This window comes from Cimex lectularius, unplaced genomic scaffold (genome assembly GCF_000648675.2).
Source record: "Cimex lectularius strain Harlan isolate CLEC.00 unplaced genomic scaffold, Clec_2.1 scaffold248, whole genome shotgun sequence".
Lineage (NCBI taxonomy): Eukaryota > Metazoa > Arthropoda > Insecta > Hemiptera > Cimicidae > Cimex > Cimex lectularius.
In genome coordinates this window covers 439,745-457,342 of record NW_019392778.1, presented here as the reverse complement: position 1 = coordinate 457,342, position 17,598 = coordinate 439,745, and the positions used below count along the sequence as shown (strand labels likewise).

Here is a 17,598-nt window from a genome sequence, read left to right as displayed (position 1 = left end):
GTCTAGAGAAGTGTCAGGAGTAGGAGGTATGTGTATGAACGGGAGGTGAAATAAACTTCCATGGTGTTGCCTCATAGCATATATCAGCGTTTAATCCCGTTATCAAATCTGTTTTATTCTACAATAAGTTGAGGGCCTTCCAGTGTTCCAACCTGCGTGAGAGTTTATCGTCTATACCTTGAAAGAAGCTAGGCTTGTAAATTGCGTTCCTGATGGTGAACAGGTTTTTGTCCTCCCAGTAGGGTTTCAGCCCGGGGTCTCTGGAAAGTTTCAATTCGTCGGTTTGTCTACGTTTGTGTTATGTGGGGTTTACCTTTGGTAGACGAAGTTGGCTATCATGGCGGAAAAGTTCCTGGCATAGAGTTCGTTCGGTTTGAAAAAGCTGCACTTTTCTATGAGGAACATGAACGGCATCTGGTCTCCGTGGGACTGTTGGTTAGTCTGTCTGGGCAGGGTACAGCCCATTTGACTGTTCTGGTTGTCGAAGGCGAACATGAACACTTCGACGCGTCCCCGGTTGTACATGGCATCGATCATCGCAGGAAACATGAACCAACTGTCTGTCACCAAATCCGCAAGCTGGTCTTTAACATCCTCGCCTTGATACAAAGTGGCTACCTTGTCTTGCAGCCCTGGTGTGTCTTTCGGAAACCGCCTTCCCCTTACGACCCCTCCGTTGATGAATGTGTCAAAAGCGCTCTTCAACGCTTGTTCATTCCAATCTTGGATAACTCCAACTTGAAAATTGACGGATGCTCATTAAGTCTGATTTAATCGAAAGATTTACTTACTCGATTTTATAATAGATCCTTCGCTTTTTGTCAGACCCATCAGGAGGGAGTATTTATGTACTGAATTGCGTTTGATCCAAGGATCATTGGTCAATACGTCGCCGTCCACGGTGGGAAGAAAAGGCAGGATGACCTTGTCCCAAGGTAAAATCTGATTATAATCAAATTAGAACTGTTCGATTGGTTTAGAAATAAAGTCATACTTGCGGCATATCATAGGCTTTTTTCACGATTAACTTGGGATCAAGAGATCTCATGCAGCTTGCAGTCGCCTGTTCGCAGCTGACGAGCCCAGTTCTGTAAGCGGATTGTTCAACAGTCCCGTGGACGACACCTTCCTTTGAACGGACGTTGTGCAGAACCCTGATGGGCTCTGATATAGTGACGGTACCGTTGCAGGTACTGCAGTCGAGTAGATTCGCCAATCGTTCGGTTTCTTTCTTGACGCGTGCAGTGGTCGAAAAGGCCCAGGGGGCGAGCCAGGAGCCTCCTATCGTGATCGCCCTGCTGATATTGCGAGATATTTCACCGCTCATGTGGTACTGGACGAATGCAGCGCCCAGACCTTCACCTCCCAATGTCACCATGGCAGCATCACCTCCGAACCTGTCTATATTCTTCAGTACCCACTTTATAGCCAACTGTTGGTCTTTGAGACCGAAATTCCCCGATAACTCCTTATGCCCCAGGCTCGCAAAGCCTTAATCAAAAATAAAGCTAGAAAAAGCTAGAAAAAAAATATAAAAAGGAAACAATAGGTGCGTACCGAGAGGACCGAGCCTGTAGCTCATAGTGACGACGACTAGGTTCTGGTCGATCAGCCTCTGTGGGCCGTACCTGCCCTGCTGGCTGCTTCCGGCACGGAACGGTGTACCGTGTATCCAAACTAGCACTGGAAAAACCCTGTGCTCCTAAACAATGAACATCCATGAAAAAAAGGATCAATGAAAGACAGTTAAAACGGACAAACTGAACAGGCGTGTAGACGTTGAGAACAAGGCAGTCTTCCTCTCCGACTAATTCACTAGTACTCGGGTCCCTCTCCAAACACTCCACCCTCTTCTTCAAATAAACCATCTCATTTATAGGCACAGGGTCCTTTGTCCAAAAACCAAAACAATCAACCAATGACAAAAACAAAAAAACCTTTTATACTTTAAATCTGAGATCGTCGATGGCAGGCTGAGCGTAACGAATCCCCTCAAAGGACATGTACAGCTGGCCGTCCATGGTTATCGACACATCCCCTATCAGGTTAGAAGGGAACTTGGCAACCTTCCAGTAACTAATGAATGTAGTGAAGAACCAAATGTTTTTCTTAAGCTCGAAAAACATTTTCCATCCAGTCAACTATAAAGTCAAAAATGAAATAACGAATAATTCAATACTTAAACAGATCGTTTGTCATCGGTTTAATTTTCCGAAGTTAATCAGTTTCTCCTGGAACGAAACGCTAATCGAATTTGATCATAGCGAGGTACAAATCGTTGAAAAACAACTGTCAACAAAATTTTCCTGAAGAGTCTTTCAGGAATGAAATCCCTGACTTTTTTCTCTATTAGGAAGTGGAACTGAGATGTACTATCCCGTTCCTGAGAACGGCTATGATGAGTATCTCTCTCGAAAGAGTAGTTTCTTCTTTTTGATGAACAGGTATCAGGATGAGGACTGAAACTACAAAATCTCCTGTTGCCTAGGAGCCCTCAAGGTTATCAGCTCATGGTGTCTGATAAATTGGATTAAATAACTTGAGGTCTTATATAAATCTGGACAGTCACATGTTGTACTGGTACGGTAACCTCATGGTTGATGAACCGTCAGTTATCCGTCCCAATACTAAACCAGATCTTCATCTGGTTCTATCTCAATCATGGTACTTCTCAAACCGCACCACGTGTTCATAACCTCAAGATTTCCATTCAAATACGAGTACTTATCAAGCAGTACCAGGAGATAATATAGTTCCATCCTAATGCAGTTATTTGTCACACATTATCTTGGTTCATAACCTCGACATTTCCATCCCCCCGTACTAATCATGGAGAACCAAGATCCATCCCAATCCCGTACACTTTCAGGCTGCATTATGACCTCATGAGTACCACCGTAATCCAAAGACCTATCAGGGAGGACCAGGAGATCATCTGGTTCCATTCTAATCCGGGTACTTCCCAAATTGAAACATTGTTCATATCCGATTCCTGATTCATCTGAGGCAGCACCATGAGCTTAAGGTTTAAGGAAATTTTATGGACTCCATCCTAATTAAGAATTAAGACTTCTCATAATATCAAGGGATCCGTATTTAATCCATACTAATTCAGATACTAATCATGCAAAGCCATGAGCTCATCTGTTGTCATCTCAATCATGGTACTTCTCAAACCGCACCATGTGCTCAGACCCTCCAGGTGTTCTTTCTAATACCATTACTTACCAAGCAGTATCACGAGATCGTCTACTCCCATCCTAATACGGTTACTTATCATACATCATCTTGAAACTTTATAACCTCAAGATTTCCATCCTAATCCATGTGCCAATCATGGAGCAGCAAGAGATCTTCTGGATCCATCCTAATTCTCTACTGTCAGGCAGTACTATGACCACAGATCCCCAAGGATTGCATCCTAATCAATATGGTTATCAGACTGTAAAAGAAGATGTTCCGAATCCTAATGGTTTTGAGGCAGAAGCAAGAGTTTTAAGGTTTATGGTAACCTTAGGGTTCCTAATCAAGATAGTTATCAGGTAGCGCCATGATCTCATAACATCAAGGTTTGCATCCTGGTGGCTCACCAGTGGTTCTACCGCAATCCTAGAGGTGGATCTGAAAAGATCTCATTCTAATTTTCTTTCTATCCTAGGTTTCTATCCTAATCCTAAAGCTAATTGAGCTCTTAAAATGGTATCAGGAGTTGGGGGGGAGGTGAGAGGACTTATCTTTGTAAGACTTTATTTATTTCGGTTTAGGCTTTGTGTTTTTGAATATTTACTTTTTGGGATTTTTTTGCTACCAACGCCAGGTCGAAGATGGCATCCGTGATATTGAAGATCTGTCCTTGGTCCTCAGAGTGGCGTGGTCCTCAAGAGGGAAAACACCGCCTTCAATGAGGATGTTTGATCTACCTTCCTTGAACGAATCTGACAATAAGGTCTGTGACCTTGGTCGCCATGTCGCCATGAACCTGATGTCGTACTGTAAACAGCAGTCCCGCACGGCGAGTAAAGGGATCCTGTATTGCGTCGTGCGGTTCATTGGAGGAGAATAGGCGCTGCAGCCTCGTCGGCAACGGCCGGGAAGTACAACCAACCGTCGGCTATGATGTGTGTGTCAGCCAGGCCAAAAGTGGGGACAACTTGTGAGAGGTCACTGTGTGACCGCTTTGTGCAAGTCGAGTTTGGAGCTTTTCCAGAGTTTGCAAATCCTCTTACTTCTCTTGGTCTACCCAATAAAAGTATCTTACTTTTCTCTCATCTGACTTTAGCTACTCCTCGAAACGAACAATAGTTCACTTTGCTTACTTTCAAATCCTGTTACTAATCTTCCTGTAGCCAGCGATACAAGTGATCGATCAATCAAAAGGAGCTCAATTTTCTTCTTTCTGACGTTAGATACTCCTCCTGATCTAAAGAGGGACATTGCTTCCCGTATACTCGGTCGTCCTATAAAGGATAATGAGGACCTTTAACGTCCGCAACTAGCTTGTTCGGCCTTTTCGGACGTTTTGATTCTCAAGCTGAGAGCTGACGCACTTCCGCATACGACAGAAGGGTGTTACTGCCGCAGCGTTGGTGTAGAGGCAGCTCAGCCCCGAGGGGCCAAGACAACCTCGCTCTCCGCTTGCCCATTCCAAGTGGTCGGGTCCGCATAAAGCATCGAACCGTATGCCGCGCGCAAAAGCCTAAATACCTAAGCCGAAATACATCATCCTGGTCTCCCGCGCACTCCCTAGGTAGAGAAGGCTCTACCTCCCAGAGTAGAGGGGCCTTCCACAGCGTAGAAACTACCGGATCCGCTCCGGCCGCGGTTTTGTTTAAAGTGGAATTGCTAACCACCCCCTAGAGGAGACCGCCTACGGTAAAAGCCTCCAAAAATCTCCTGAAGTCGCGATAGCTCAAGTGGTAGAGCAGCTACTAATCCTGTTTTTTTTTGTTTTTTTTTTCCTACTCCTGATTAGTAACTAAAAGGAGCTCCCTCTTCATCTTGCCAACTCCTGTTCCTTCTCCTGATCCAGTAAGTGACATGAGCTCATTTTGCCATAAATTGACTTTGATTTGCGGTACCTCCTGTTCAATTTATATCCTGATGTTTGCAAGATCCATCCATAATATACATCAGAAGGAGTAAGGTCAATTTGAATGAAAAAAGCTCAAATATTTATTTATTTTTTAGTTAATTTAATTATCACATGCCCGTGAAGGATTTCCGAAGGGTTATCTTTTCCGACAGTTCCTGGGTCGTAGATTGCTTATGGTGGAAAACGTTTTGTTTTCGGCGTGGGTTTTCAGTTTGAGGTCCCCGATATATTAAGAATGTAAGTTAAACTTTTTTCCGGTTTTCGTGTTTTTTTTACTGACGTCTGGCTGATATGTTCCCTATGTCTCGGAGTTTCACCATGTGGACGGAATGTTCATCGGTTTAGACCGTAGGATAGCAATGGAAAAAGTTTCTTTTAGGTCTAAAGAACAGAAAATCATCTAAAATTTTAAACTGTAAACTTAGATGAAAACTCCTTTCGGCAGTTGTTGCTTAGTTCAGCTGTACTTCTTAGGAAGGTCTGAAACAAAAGTTGATGATGCTTAATAGAAAAGCAAAGGTCCATTCTTGGAGCAAATACTCACGGATTCGGTTTCACAGGTGTCTCCTACTTTTTCTAGACGTGTATATTTCCAATTGTTTAAGGATTGTACAATGGTTGAATTGTAATGCCTCTGTCCCACCAGATGTTGGGTCGGGATGACAATCAGACAAGATACCAGTTGAAAAGTCTTTTACCATTTTTTATGACGAAAGGATAAAGGAGCCTCTGACATGTTTGACTATCAGCCACTTTAAAGATGGAAAGAGATACTTGTGTTGATGGTGCTTATTAAGAAGGGACAGGAGGTCAAACCTAGAATACGTGCTGTTTGCTCAAAAATTCTGTTCCACAGTTCTCATCCTTCTTCTACCAAAGAACAATCGCTTAATCTATCTTTTCGTGCGAGGTTTATAAACTGCTTGAGGTATGAAAATACGTTTAGGATGGCATGTAATTGATTAAATTTTACAATCGTTCTAAGTGTAATTGATTCTACGCATTGTTAGTTATGCTTAATCAGAAAAACATGAAGTGTGTAAGACGATTTGTTGGAAGCCATGCACGAAACGTTGCTGTTACGCCTGAAGATAATCTGGGCGGTTTGGAGCTACCTGGAAGTCTTCGGTAAGCTATGGAAAATAATGAAACGAACATCTTTAAAATTGTTGGGTGGAACAGGAGACATGGTGGGTCACCGGAGGACGACGGCAAGCGGTCAAAACTATTACATGGCATTCGAAGGGATCCGATACGCCAAGCCACCTGTCGGGGAAAACAGTTTCAGGGTAATAAAGCTAACTAACAAAAGTTTTTGGTTACTTATTTTTTTTTATTCGATAGGACCCGGTGAGTTTTGACTATTCCGGCAACCTGAATCGTAAGGTGTACTGCATGGACGTAGACCCAAAGGACGGTAAAGTGTTCGGTGAAGAAGACTGCCTATGCTTAAACGTCTACACCCCTGAGCCTTACGTCAGTACTTGATTTTAACATTTAAGCCCTGTTTAAAGTTGTCAGGTCAACAGGTTAATAAAAGGATGCCAGTGTTGATCTGGATCGATGGGAATCTGTACCCCTGGGTGGGTGGCAAGATCAACTACGAACCTAAACGACTCATGGACGAAAGGATGGTCTTCGTGACCATTAGCTATCGGATTGGCCCACTTGGTGATCCATTCTTTATTTAAATTTGCTATTGGGAATAATAGAAATTTTTTAGGGTTTGCAAGCTTAGAGAATGTGAATTTTCGAGGCAACTTTGGACTCAAGGATCAGGAGATGGCCATCGACTGGGTCATTAAGTACATACCTAATTTTGGAGGTGATCCTAGGAAGATAACTTTAGGAGGAGAAGGTCTAGGTGCTGCTTTCGTTCTGCACCACATCAACGGTGTCATGAAAGCTAGAATCAAAAGGGGTATCGCGTTGAGCGGGTCGAGGTTCGCACCTTGGGCTTTCGGGCCGAAGTCATGGGTTACAGGTCGAACTATAAAAATCGGCGATCCGTTCTACTGTGACTACTTGAACTGCTTCAGAAGAACCAAAGCCGATGGATTGGTCCTCGAATCTTATAAAATGAGAAAAGAACAGTTGATTGATGCAAAGCAACGCAATGCTGGTATTTTGCAGAGAAATATGTTCTTGCCGTTCCTACCCGTGGTTGACGGTATAGTAGTCAAGTTCAACCCTTGGAAAGATCCGGGCAAGGTTAACTTCTCCCTACTCTTAGGTTTGAAAAAAGACGAAGGAGTATTCATGGATGAATGTAAGTATTTTTAAGTATAAACTGATGTTCTATAACATTTATTATCTTCTTGAAACAGACGTCAATAGGTACAACTGGACTGATGCCATAGTCAAGTCAATTTTCAACAGTCGTGTAGACTATGAAGGTATGACTGGAAAGCCATTCGATAGGAAAGATTCCACGAATCGTGAACAACTGGCCGATTTGTACAAAGAAGAGGATAGTTTGAAATCGAAGAACCTGAGGAACCTTGCGGGAGACGGATGGTTCGTCTTTCCAGCCATGGCCGAAGCCAAATACCACGTAGGTTCTTTGACCGGGTTCATGTTCGATGACAAAAATTCCTCGGACGTTTTCTCCTTCACGCAATACAACCTACCCTTCTTGACGTACAACTGTACAAAATTAGACGAAGAGTGTGAGCAGACTGCATCAAAGATGATCAGACTCATATCAAACTTTGTCCTTCAAAGGTCAGCATATTTCAAACCGATCCCTACCGTTTTGCTAAAATTTGACATTTCAGGGACCTCGAATTGAAACCTTACTCAGAAGACAAGGAGGTTTTCGACATCACACAGGCATTGCTCGTCCCGAGTGGATTCCAAATCATCGATACAGGGATATCAAAAAGAATGAAGAAATGGAAATCTTTACATATGCTAAAATTGCGAACTCATTAAAAACAATATAGACCTAAACAGCCTTTTTTATTTTCCTTGATGTCTAGAGAGCCTAGGTCTCATCCATCTTCTGGTAATCCAAGTAATATTATTCCTCTCACATAAAGGAGGGTAATTTATTGTTCATATTGTTCACAAAGGAAGATGTTCTTCTATGCTCAGTGCAAACTGTCAACCCTGAATACTTACACCTTATACTAAACCCCTAATGCAGATCAATTTATTAGACAGTCTCTCGAAGCATACATATGGACTCGGAACTGTTGAAATAAGCCTGAGCAGATGTTGCAAAGAAGAAGAACTTGTCGTCGGTCGGTTTGAACATTTAGATTCAAACTGCTTGTCATGCCTAAAAGATGACGATTTTGATAAAGCAATAAGAGGTAGGCAAGTAATCAAAACCGTTATCAGGATTTTATTTTTAATAACTCTGCGGTGAGAACATATTTCTTGTCTTTCACGTTTCAATCTATGGCTTCTTTCCTTGATGAATCGTGGAGTGTATATGTGGTGCTTAGGAAAAAGTTGAAAAACCCTTCGATCCAGACCAACGCTGGCAAGCTTTCATTGAGTTGTTGATGTCAAACCTTTAAAAAAGTCAAGAACTGACATAAGACAAAGGGCGGTAATCAGTAATCAATTTGTCATAGAAAATCGATCCTCTTTCTAAGTAGGAAAATAATCAACGACAAGGAAAATCTAGAAATTGGGGCTGGCTGATTTGTATCATGATTTGGAAGGAAACCATTGATTTTCTAACATGAGCTCAATTGGTGTGTAAGTAGACGAGTTAGGCTCCTGTCATTCCTTTGCCATCCTGATACTCACTACTCACCCAAAAAGCTTTCTTTGTCTTTCTGAGGATAGAAAGAAGGCGAGTTAGCTTAACTTCAAAATGAGCACATAACAGTTAAAACGCTTTAACTAAGTTATCACCACGCGCAACATGACTGAAAGTGGACCGAGCCAACCTTGCCTCTACTTTAACGTGATTCACATGTCTTCGTTGTACAAGTCAAAAGAAATACACCAAAAAAAAAAGCGAAGAAATTCACCGCAGGCGGCTGGTCCTACTCTAGTAGATAGTTACGAATCGACTGCGTCCAAAATCACAAAAGTCGTCGGGAGATTCGTCCATGGAAGGTCATCCATCCCCAAACCATACACCCCTAAACAAACATACCCCATATCTAACAAAACCTAACCTTCTCTTACCTTTATCCTTTCCTAACATAACCTAAACCTAAACCTCTCTAAACCTGACATTCTCATACTTAAGCATACATAACCAAACCATAAACTAACTTTTATCCGTACCTAACAAAACCTAACCTGTCCCTTATCTTACCTTTATCCATACCTAATATAACCTAATCTTTCCCTGGAGCAAACCTAACCCGTCCATAAACCTACTTTCAACCATACCTAACCAAGAATACGCGTCTCTAAACATGCCATTACTCGTACACAAACATAAGCAAACCGTACTTTTATCCGTACCTCACAAAACCAACCTTTATCCATTCCTAACATAACCTAATCTTTCCCTAACGGACGTTTTTCCCTTACCTAAGCAAACCTAACCCATCCATAAACCTACTTTTAACCATACTTAACCACGACTAATCCGTCTCTAAACATGCCATTACTCATACACAAACATAACCAAACCATAAACCCACTTTTCTCCATACCTAACATAACCTAGTCTTTCCCTAACGTACCTTTTACCCATACCTAACCCGTCCATAAGACTACTTTTAACCATACCTAATCCGTCTCTAAATCTACCCTTACTCATACACAAACATACATAACTAAACCATAAACCCACTTTTTATACATACCTAACAAAACCTAATCTCAATTAACTTACCGTTATCCATGCCTAACATAACCTAATCTTTTCTTTAATTACCTAACATCTAATATACCTAACTCGTCCATAAAACTACTTTCACCCATACCGAACCAAACCTAACCCGTCTCTAAATGTGCCATACTCATAGACAAACATACATAACCAAACCATAAACCCACATTTATTCATACCTATCAAAACCTAATCTCCCTTATCTTACCTTTATCCTTACCTAACATAACCTAATCTTTCTCTTAACGTATCTTTTACCCATACCTAACCAAACCTCACCCGTCCCCAAACTTGGAAATTTTAAGGTCATTGACATCTCAGGTGATTATTTAACTAGAATTGAATCACCCAATGAGCCTAGGCGGAAACGACCACCATCTTCCTTTCGACTATCTACTCAGGTGAAGAGCAGAAGGCCTTGTGTCCTCCCTTTTGTCCATATATCACATTCTTTCATATGACAAATTAGAAACATTTTTAATATTGGTAGAGGGTTGTCTCCCTTATCAGACAATCCAAACGACCTTAGCATACTCCTGCTCTTTTAACAGGCCAAGACTTCACTTGATACCTTCCTTTCACTGCAACTCAGTTTCCCACCTTATCAGCACCTCGTAAAAGGAGTCCATAGAACAGTTTGGTGGAAGTAGGATTATCCACCGCCTCAACTGGGACCCTTAGTTTTGATGGAGTAGGACAACCAGCCCGTCCATCATGGGAACTTGGTAAACTCAATAAACGAGGAGGACAGTTCTGTCTAACTATACTGTTAGATATTTTAAAAGGGTTTTGCTCCAAAAAGGTCGAGAAGCCCCCTCGGGGAAGGATCATCGAGGATATCAAGGAAGGGATAAATCGATTAACATTGTAATTCATGATGTTCCAAGTATAATTGATTCTAAGCCTCGTCAGGTTCTGAATAATTAGAATAAAACCCGTGAAAAATGTACGATTTATAAATCTCAGGCTCGGTCGTATTGAGCTTAACTGGATTTGACTAGCAATCATGCAGAACGCGGTACGCCTGACGAAAATGTGGGCTCTTTGGAGCCACCTGCAGATCATAGGTGAGCATTGAAAGATATATAAACGAACATCTCTAAATATGTTGGGTTTAACAGGAGACATGGTAGGTCATCGGAGGATGACGCCCAGCGGAAACTATTACTTGGCATTCGAAGGGATACGGTACGCCGAGCCACCCCTCGGTAAAAACAGTTTCAGGGTAATTAAGCTAACTAAAACTCAAAGGTTTTTGTTTACTTGTTTTTTATTGACAGAACCCGGTTAGTGATAATTATTTGTACAACCTGAAGCGTAAGGTGTACTGCATGGACGTAGACCCGAAGGACGGTAAAGTGTTCGGTGAAGAAGACTGCCTATGCTTAAACATCTACACTCCTGTGCCTTACGTCAGTACTTGATTTTAACATTTAAGCCCTTTTTAAAGTTGTCAGGTCAACAGGATTATAAAAAAATGCCAGTATTGATCTGGATCGATGGGAATCTCGATCCCTTGGGCAAGATCAACTACGAACCTGAACGACTCATGGATGAATGGATGGTGTTCGTGACTATGAGCTACCGGGTTGGCCCACTAGGTGATTCTTTATTAAGCTTTTGCAATATTACAGGATAATATAAAACGTTTAGGGTTTTCAAGCAAGCTGAATATGCTTCATCGAGACAACATTGGACTTAAGGATCAGGAGATGGCTATCAACTGGGTCATTACGAATATACACAAGTTTGGAGGCGATCCTAAGAAGATAACTTTAGGAGGAGAAGGTCTAGGTGCAGCTTTCGCCCTGCACCACCTCAACAATGCCATGAAAGATAAAATCAAAAGGGGTATCGCGTTGAGCGGGTCGAGGTTCGCACCATGGGCTTTCGGGCCGAGGTCATGGGTAGCAAGTCAGTCCGACAAACTCGGCTACCGGATTCGCTGTAAAGACTTGGCATGTTATAAAAGCATCAAAGCTAATAACTTAGTCCACGAATCGTATAAAATGAGAACGGAGCAGTTGGATCATGGTAAACTGCTCTATGATGGAATTCTTATGCAGAGGACGATGCTCTTGCCATTCCTACCCGTGGTCGACGGTAAAATAATCAAGTACCACCCTTGGGAAAGGCCAAGTGATGCTAATTTCAACCTCCTGTTAGGTTTGAAGAAAGACGAGGGAGTATTCATGGATGAATGTAAGTATTTTTAAGTATAAACAGATGTTCTATAACATTTATTATCTTCTTGAAACAGTCATCAATAGGTACAACTGGACTGATGCCATAATCAAGTCAATTTTCAACAGTCGTGTAGACTATGAAGTTATGACTGGAAAGCCATTCGTTAGGAAAGGTTCCAAGGAACTGGCCAATTTGTACCATGAAGAGGATAGTTTGGAATCGAAGAACCTGAGGAATCTTGCGGGAGATGGTTGGTTTGTCTTTCCAGCCATGGCCGAGGCCAAATACCACGTAGGTCCGTTGACCGGGTTCATGTTCGACAACTTAAACCCCACGGGATATCCGCCCTGTTTGATGCAATCCAACGTCCCGTTCCTGACGTTCGACTGTCCGTTGCACTTCCGGTACGAACAGGCAGCGTCAAAGATGACCCGACTCATATCGAACTTCGTCTATCAAAGGTCAGTAGACATCAAAGCGGTCATCTACCATTTTTCTAACATTTCACATTTCAGAGACCTTAGTTTCGAGTTGAAACCTTATTCCAAAGATAAGGACGTTTTCAACATCACACAGGCATTGCTGGACCCTGCTGGATTCAAAACCATCGATACAGGGATGTCAAAAAGGATGGAGAAATGGAAATCATTAAATATGTTAAGTTTACATTATCATTAAAAAAGTGTAGAGTTTAAGGGGCTTTCTTTATTTCCCTTAATAAACAGATGCTTCGGACTAATCTGATGTCCACTTATATGTCCACATACTCCTGAATTATGAAGAAAACCTTGAGGTTATGAGGTCATTGAGATACCCAGTGAGTATCAGGATTAGGAATACCAAGAGATATGAGATTGCGAAAAAACTATCAGGATCCGAAAGGAGCTTGATGTATATCTAGATTATGAAGGAAGCCTTGAGGTTATGAACCCTTGTTTCTACCAAAAAGGATCAGGATTGAGATGAACTTGAGCTCCTTCCGTTGCCAGAAACGATTCTGGATTAGAATTGAATCCTTGAGGTTATGAGGTATTGGTGTAGACAGAAAGGTATCAGAATCCGGAAGGAAACCCATGGGCTCCTGGTATTGCGTGATATGCATCTAGGTTATGAATGAAATCTTGAGATTATGACGCCATGGTGGTACCTAAAAGGTACTAGGATACCTTTTAGGTTCCAAGGTTTAGGTATAGAACAACCTGAGATCCTGGTACTGCTCAATAAAGATTAAGATCGCAACCTTGAGGTTATGAGGACATGGTGTTGCCTGAAAAGTATCAGAAATAGAATGGAATCAAAAGAGGTTCTAGCATGACATGTAAATTAGGAAGGAAACCTTGACGTTATGAGTTGTTGTGCATCCTGGAAGTATCAGGATTCTAATGGAAACGAACTTCATGTATCTAGCTTACTAGTATCTGGATAGGTTATGTATAAACGGAGATGACAGAGCAAAACTCTTGAGCATGATTTTATTTTCACTTCTTGTACCAACGCGTCCACTTCTTCATTCTCTTCGACAAGTTTACGTCGATATCGGCGAAAGCTTCTGGTAAGCGGATAGCCTTTGTAATATTGAAAAGCTGTCTGACTTCTGAGTAAGGTTTCAGATTTAGCTCTCTAGAAAAAAATCATAGGTTTATTTTGTTTTATAGGCGGATTTGTCCCAACTGACCTTCCATGTACGAACGAAGCGATGAGCTCTGTGAACTTGCCGACCAGGGTATCGAACCCTTTGTAGAAAGGTGGGCATGGGTCGAGCACGTCCATGAACGGCACTTTGTACCTCTTCGAGCATTTCTTCGAAGACGGAAAGATGTTGAAGTCGTACATGAACGCGTCCAAAGGTCCTCCGTGGTGCAACGCCTCCAACATCACCGAGAACGTGAACCACTCGTCCGCGGTCATATCCAACACGCCGGTCTTCCAGTTAACCTCGAGGTTGTACTCGTCAACTAGCTTTTTCGAAATGGCATATTCGGAACATTTCCAAGGCACTTTGTGCTCTCTGATGTTATAGCAGAAGGACTCCCAGTACATGTTCTTCGACCAAGCGTACTTGGAAGCGACTTAACAAAGACAGCATTGGTTAACCCTCATCAAATGAATCTAATTTTCAAATCCACACTTACGAGCTCTCACCACCTCGGTTTCATCTTTCTTTAAGCCTAATAGGAGGCTGAAATTCCTCATCTGCTTGGATTTCCAAGGGTGAGTACGAATCGTACTACCGTCCACGACTGGCATGAAAACGTTCATTATCGCCTTTACCCAAGGGGTCTTCTGCAAATCATGGATTATGAATTTGAAAAATAAAATTATACTTTATATACATCGGGATTTGGAAGGAACCAGATGAGCTCCTGTTGCCACCTGATAACAAGTTTGATTAAGATGGAAACCTTGACATTATGAGGTCATAGTGCCGTCGGAAAAATATCGGGGTTTGGAAGGAAACGAGAACTCCTGTTACAGCCTAATAAAGTTCACGATTAGGAAGGAACCTTTGACGTTATGAGGTCATGGTACTTCTTGAAATTTATCCGGGTTGGGATGAGACCAGATGAGCTCCTGTTACTGTTCAATTAGTATCAGGATTAGGATGGAAACCTTGCGGTTAAGGTAGTTGACAGGATGCAATCAGAGTTGGGTAACCTTGAAGGTAAGTATTGCGTTTAAAAACGTAGGTGACCTGCTGTTGGTAGAGAGTATCAGGGTTGGGATGAAGACCTTGATGTAACGAGGTCGTGGTGTTGCCAGAATGGTATTACGATTGCAATAGAACCAGCTCATGGTGGTGCTCGAAAAAGATCTGGATTAGGATTAAAATCTTGAAGTTATGAGGTCATGATGTTGCCTGAAATCTATCAGAATTTTTATAGAGTCAGATCTCCTTTTGTTGAAGTTCAACCTTTATGTTCGTATCTCTTCGTGTTTCCACAAAATATTAGAAATTAAAAGGAAACTTTGAAGTTAGCATTGAAGCGCCCAGAAAGGTATCGGGGTTAGGAAGAAACCACAAGGTCACCTGGTATTGCTTGATATATAACTAGATTATGAAGAAAACCTTGAGGCTATAAGGACATGGTGCAGCCAGACAGGTATAAGGATATGGATAGTACCACATAAACTCGTGGGAGGGAGTGAAATATATGTGGTTTAAGATGGAAACGTGAAAATGTGAAATCTGTTAGTGTCAATGTCAAGATTATCAGGATTGACCCAGATAAGCTCCAGATGCTGCTCGAAAAAGATCTGGTTTAGGATGAAAACCTTATGAAGTCAAAGTAATGTCTTATCAGTATTAGGATTAGAGAAGAACTCGAGGACATGATCATAGTGTTGCTTGGTACGTATTGGTATTTGGAAGTAACTCTTGACGCTATTAGGTCATGATGCTTCTTAAATGGTATCAAGAGTGGGATAGAACGAAATGAGGTCCTGTTGCAGACTGGAATATATCGGTGTTAAGGAGATAATCTGATTCTTTTCTACAAGGGGAAAACCTGCCTTTTGGAAAATGTTGAACGCTGTCTTAACAATGTCCTTGTGGTCCTGGTACACCAGGCAGTCCGAGTCCAATGTGAAGTCGTCCGCGTCGAAACATCCGAGCGGGTAGAAGAGCTCGTAAGTCCGTTCCCGGACGAAGTTCTTCTCAGGCAAAGCCCAAGGCGCGAACCTCGACCCGCTCAGCGCGATACCTCGTCGCACCCGGCCAGCCAAGTCACCGTTGAGATGGAACAGGGTATAAGACGCGCCAGCACCTTCTCCGACGAGCGTTATCCTTTCTGGATCACCCCCGAACAAGTATATTCTTCAAAACCCATTCAATGGCCATCTTCTGGTCCTTGAGACCGTAGTTGCCTGGGAAATCCTTCTCGCCCAAACTGGCAAATCCTGTTGTTAGGAATATTAACAAAGGGTCGGGATGAAGTTTATTTTGTTGTACCTAAAGGGCCGAGACGGTAGCTTAAAGTCACGACGATTATGTCGTAATCCATGAGTCTCATGTGGTGATAGACGCTCCCCCTGTTGCTATCTAGCGGTAAAGCTTCTCATTGTATCCATATCAAAACTGGCATCTTCTTATTCACCTTTTGTATTTTGAAATTTAAAAAAAAAAGTATAACAAGGAAGAGAATAAACTGACATAAGGCACCGGTGTGAAGACGTTGAGGAACAGGCAGTCTTGTTCTCCGATGAGCCTTTCGTCCAAGGGGTTCACCTCGAAACAGTCGACCTTTCGACCTAGGTTGAAGTTCTTCTTCACAGGAACCGGATCCTATACAAAATTTTAGTGTCGTTTTAAATTTAATTATGTATCGTACCTTGAATGTGAGGTTTCCGATTGGAGGCATCGCATAGCGTATACCGGCGAAGAGTAAGAACAGATTCCTTTCGTACGACACGCCCACGTCTCCTTTCATCTCTCCTGAAACAATCAACGGGTCTTGACCGGATTAAAAAAAGATATAAATCCAACCTATGATCCGTAAGTGTTGCCAGGCGGTCCATACCGCCCCGAGTGATGTGCCGTTCCCTACAGCCATTGCACGAATATTCCAAGGATGTGGAATATCCGGATAATCGAGCGTTCAAAATCAATTATGATCAGTTAAAATTTGATCAGAAGGCAAGACTCAGGCGTGAATTCGTCTCGGTGCTCTGGAACACATGCGGCACTTGAAGGTCGATTGATTGACTAAATCCGGGTTACAGTTAAACGTAATCAATGTACAGGGCAGATGAGAGGCGATATCTTAAAAACTGAAACTTTGACTTTCGTATATACGCTATGCCATGGTAATCTAAGTTGCATGGTTTTTCCATATGGCAACTTCTTTTTTCCCTCGAATGTGTTTGTTCTCTTTAAGGATACGGGTCCTGTGAAGAGAACTTCATTACCATCTGGGCTGTTATAACGTCTACGATGACGATTAGGATTAGGTAGGAACAGAAATAAATTATTCTTACTACCTTAAGGTGGCCATTCACGATGGCTCCAAGCAGTCCAAACGGAGCGACGCCTCGAAAAACCACGTCAATGGCAAAACTGAACTGGCGTGCCCGGCTGTGCCGAATATTCGACCGGTCCAAACTCCATCGCGCCACTCCAAATATATATGGCGCGACGACGGCATGGCGCGTCGTTGGTGAATGGGAAAACCTGGCGTGGAGGGTGGGGATTTTGACGCGTTGGCCTGGTCGTGAATGAGAAAACCCGCGTTTTTTTAGCGCAGTCTCCGTCTTTCTGTCACTGAGCAAACATCTCCGTCGTACATTCTCAAAAAGTCAAAAGCATTTATTCTTTACTTTTTTAAAAAGGAATAGTTCGTACTCACAGTAAGTTGTTTTGCAACGATCCGGATTTCGAGCCTTTTAGCTCATCATCAGGTTGAAGGACTTCTACAACCACGTCTCTCGACATGAATTGATAGTACTGCATGAAAGTTATGAGGAATGGGATGAGACCAAATAAGAGGCTCTTGGAAGAGCCCAACAAGTATTAAGA

At 42.4% G+C, this 17,598-nt stretch overlaps 4 protein-coding genes across 5 annotated transcripts; 2 read left to right on the top strand and 2 right to left on the bottom strand.

The window, feature by feature from the left end:
• Positions 1-64: 64 nt before the first annotated feature.
• Positions 65-2,182, bottom strand: LOC106670890 (cholinesterase-like). 2 transcript variants are annotated; one of them, XM_014401556.1, is made up of 7 exons: positions 1,947-2,182; positions 1,758-1,889; positions 1,558-1,702; positions 995-1,491; positions 792-942; positions 314-737; positions 65-260 (listed from the first exon to the last, which is right to left on the bottom strand). In XM_014401556.1, exons 1-7 carry the CDS (start codon positions 2,124-2,126, stop codon positions 119-121), a joined length of 1,671 nt encoding a protein of 556 aa, XP_014257042.1. In that variant the 5' UTR covers positions 2,127-2,182; the 3' UTR covers positions 65-118. The 2 variants fall into 2 exon arrangements, with proteins under 2 accessions (XP_014257042.1, XP_014257043.1); XM_014401557.1 differs by having other exon boundaries at positions 792-924.
• Positions 2,183-6,116: 3,934 nt separating this feature from the next.
• Positions 6,117-8,062, top strand: LOC106670882 (cholinesterase 1-like). The gene is made up of 7 exons (XM_014401545.2): positions 6,117-6,220; positions 6,275-6,381; positions 6,437-6,568; positions 6,622-6,763; positions 6,816-7,361; positions 7,420-7,816; positions 7,870-8,062. The coding sequence occupies exons 1-7, from the start codon at positions 6,154-6,156 to the stop codon at positions 8,024-8,026; spliced, it is 1,548 nt and encodes a 515-aa protein (XP_014257031.1). The 5' UTR covers positions 6,117-6,153; the 3' UTR covers positions 8,027-8,062.
• A 2,800-nt stretch (positions 8,063-10,862) lies between these two features.
• LOC106670883 (cholinesterase 1-like) lies at positions 10,863-12,781 on the top strand. The gene is made up of 7 exons (XM_014401546.1): positions 10,863-10,966; positions 11,021-11,124; positions 11,180-11,311; positions 11,365-11,500; positions 11,553-12,101; positions 12,160-12,547; positions 12,602-12,781. Exons 1-7 carry the CDS (start codon positions 10,906-10,908, stop codon positions 12,762-12,764), a joined length of 1,533 nt encoding a protein of 510 aa, XP_014257032.1. The 5' UTR covers positions 10,863-10,905; the 3' UTR covers positions 12,765-12,781.
• Positions 12,782-13,087: 306 nt separating this feature from the next.
• On the bottom strand, positions 13,088-16,626 carry LOC106670908 (esterase-5A-like). The gene is given in 7 exon segments (XM_024227715.1): positions 13,088-13,706; positions 13,762-14,155; positions 14,219-14,369; positions 15,597-15,894; positions 15,896-15,983; positions 16,036-16,180; positions 16,237-16,626. Coding segments are annotated over 6 exon segments (1,134 nt in total). The 5' UTR covers positions 16,097-16,180; positions 16,237-16,626; the 3' UTR covers positions 13,088-13,564.
• Positions 16,627-17,598: the final 972 nt, after the last annotated feature.

What these genes read in the sequence shown, in the direction of transcription:
- LOC106670890 (XM_014401556.1), bottom strand. Translation starts at nt 2,126, where the DNA reads ATGTTTTTCGAGCTTAAGAAAAACATTTGGTTCTTCACTACATTCATT. An exon ending in TCGACGATCTCAGATTTAAA is followed by an intron (nt 1,890 to 1,946) that starts GTATAAAAGGTT and finishes TTTTGGACAAAG; the next exon opens with GACCCTGTGCCTATAAATGA. An exon ending in AGGATCTATTATAAAATCGA is followed by an intron (nt 738 to 791) that starts GTAAGTAAATCT and finishes TCAATTTTCAAG; the next exon opens with TTGGAGTTATCCAAGATTGG.
- LOC106670883 (XM_014401546.1), top strand. Translation starts at nt 10,906, where the DNA reads ATGCAGAACGCGGTACGCCTGACGAAAATGTGGGCTCTTTGGAGCCAC. An exon ending in GAGCCACCTGCAGATCATAG is followed by an intron (nt 10,967 to 11,020) that starts GTGAGCATTGAA and finishes TGGGTTTAACAG; the next exon opens with GAGACATGGTAGGTCATCGG. An exon ending in TCTACACTCCTGTGCCTTAC is followed by an intron (nt 11,312 to 11,364) that starts GTCAGTACTTGA and finishes TCAGGTCAACAG; the next exon opens with GATTATAAAAAAATGCCAGT.
- LOC106670882 (XM_014401545.2), top strand. Translation starts at nt 6,154, where the DNA reads ATGCACGAAACGTTGCTGTTACGCCTGAAGATAATCTGGGCGGTTTGG. An exon ending in GAGCTACCTGGAAGTCTTCG is followed by an intron (nt 6,221 to 6,274) that starts GTAAGCTATGGA and finishes TGGGTGGAACAG; the next exon opens with GAGACATGGTGGGTCACCGG. An exon ending in TCGGGGAAAACAGTTTCAGG is followed by an intron (nt 6,382 to 6,436) that starts GTAATAAAGCTA and finishes TTTATTCGATAG; the next exon opens with GACCCGGTGAGTTTTGACTA.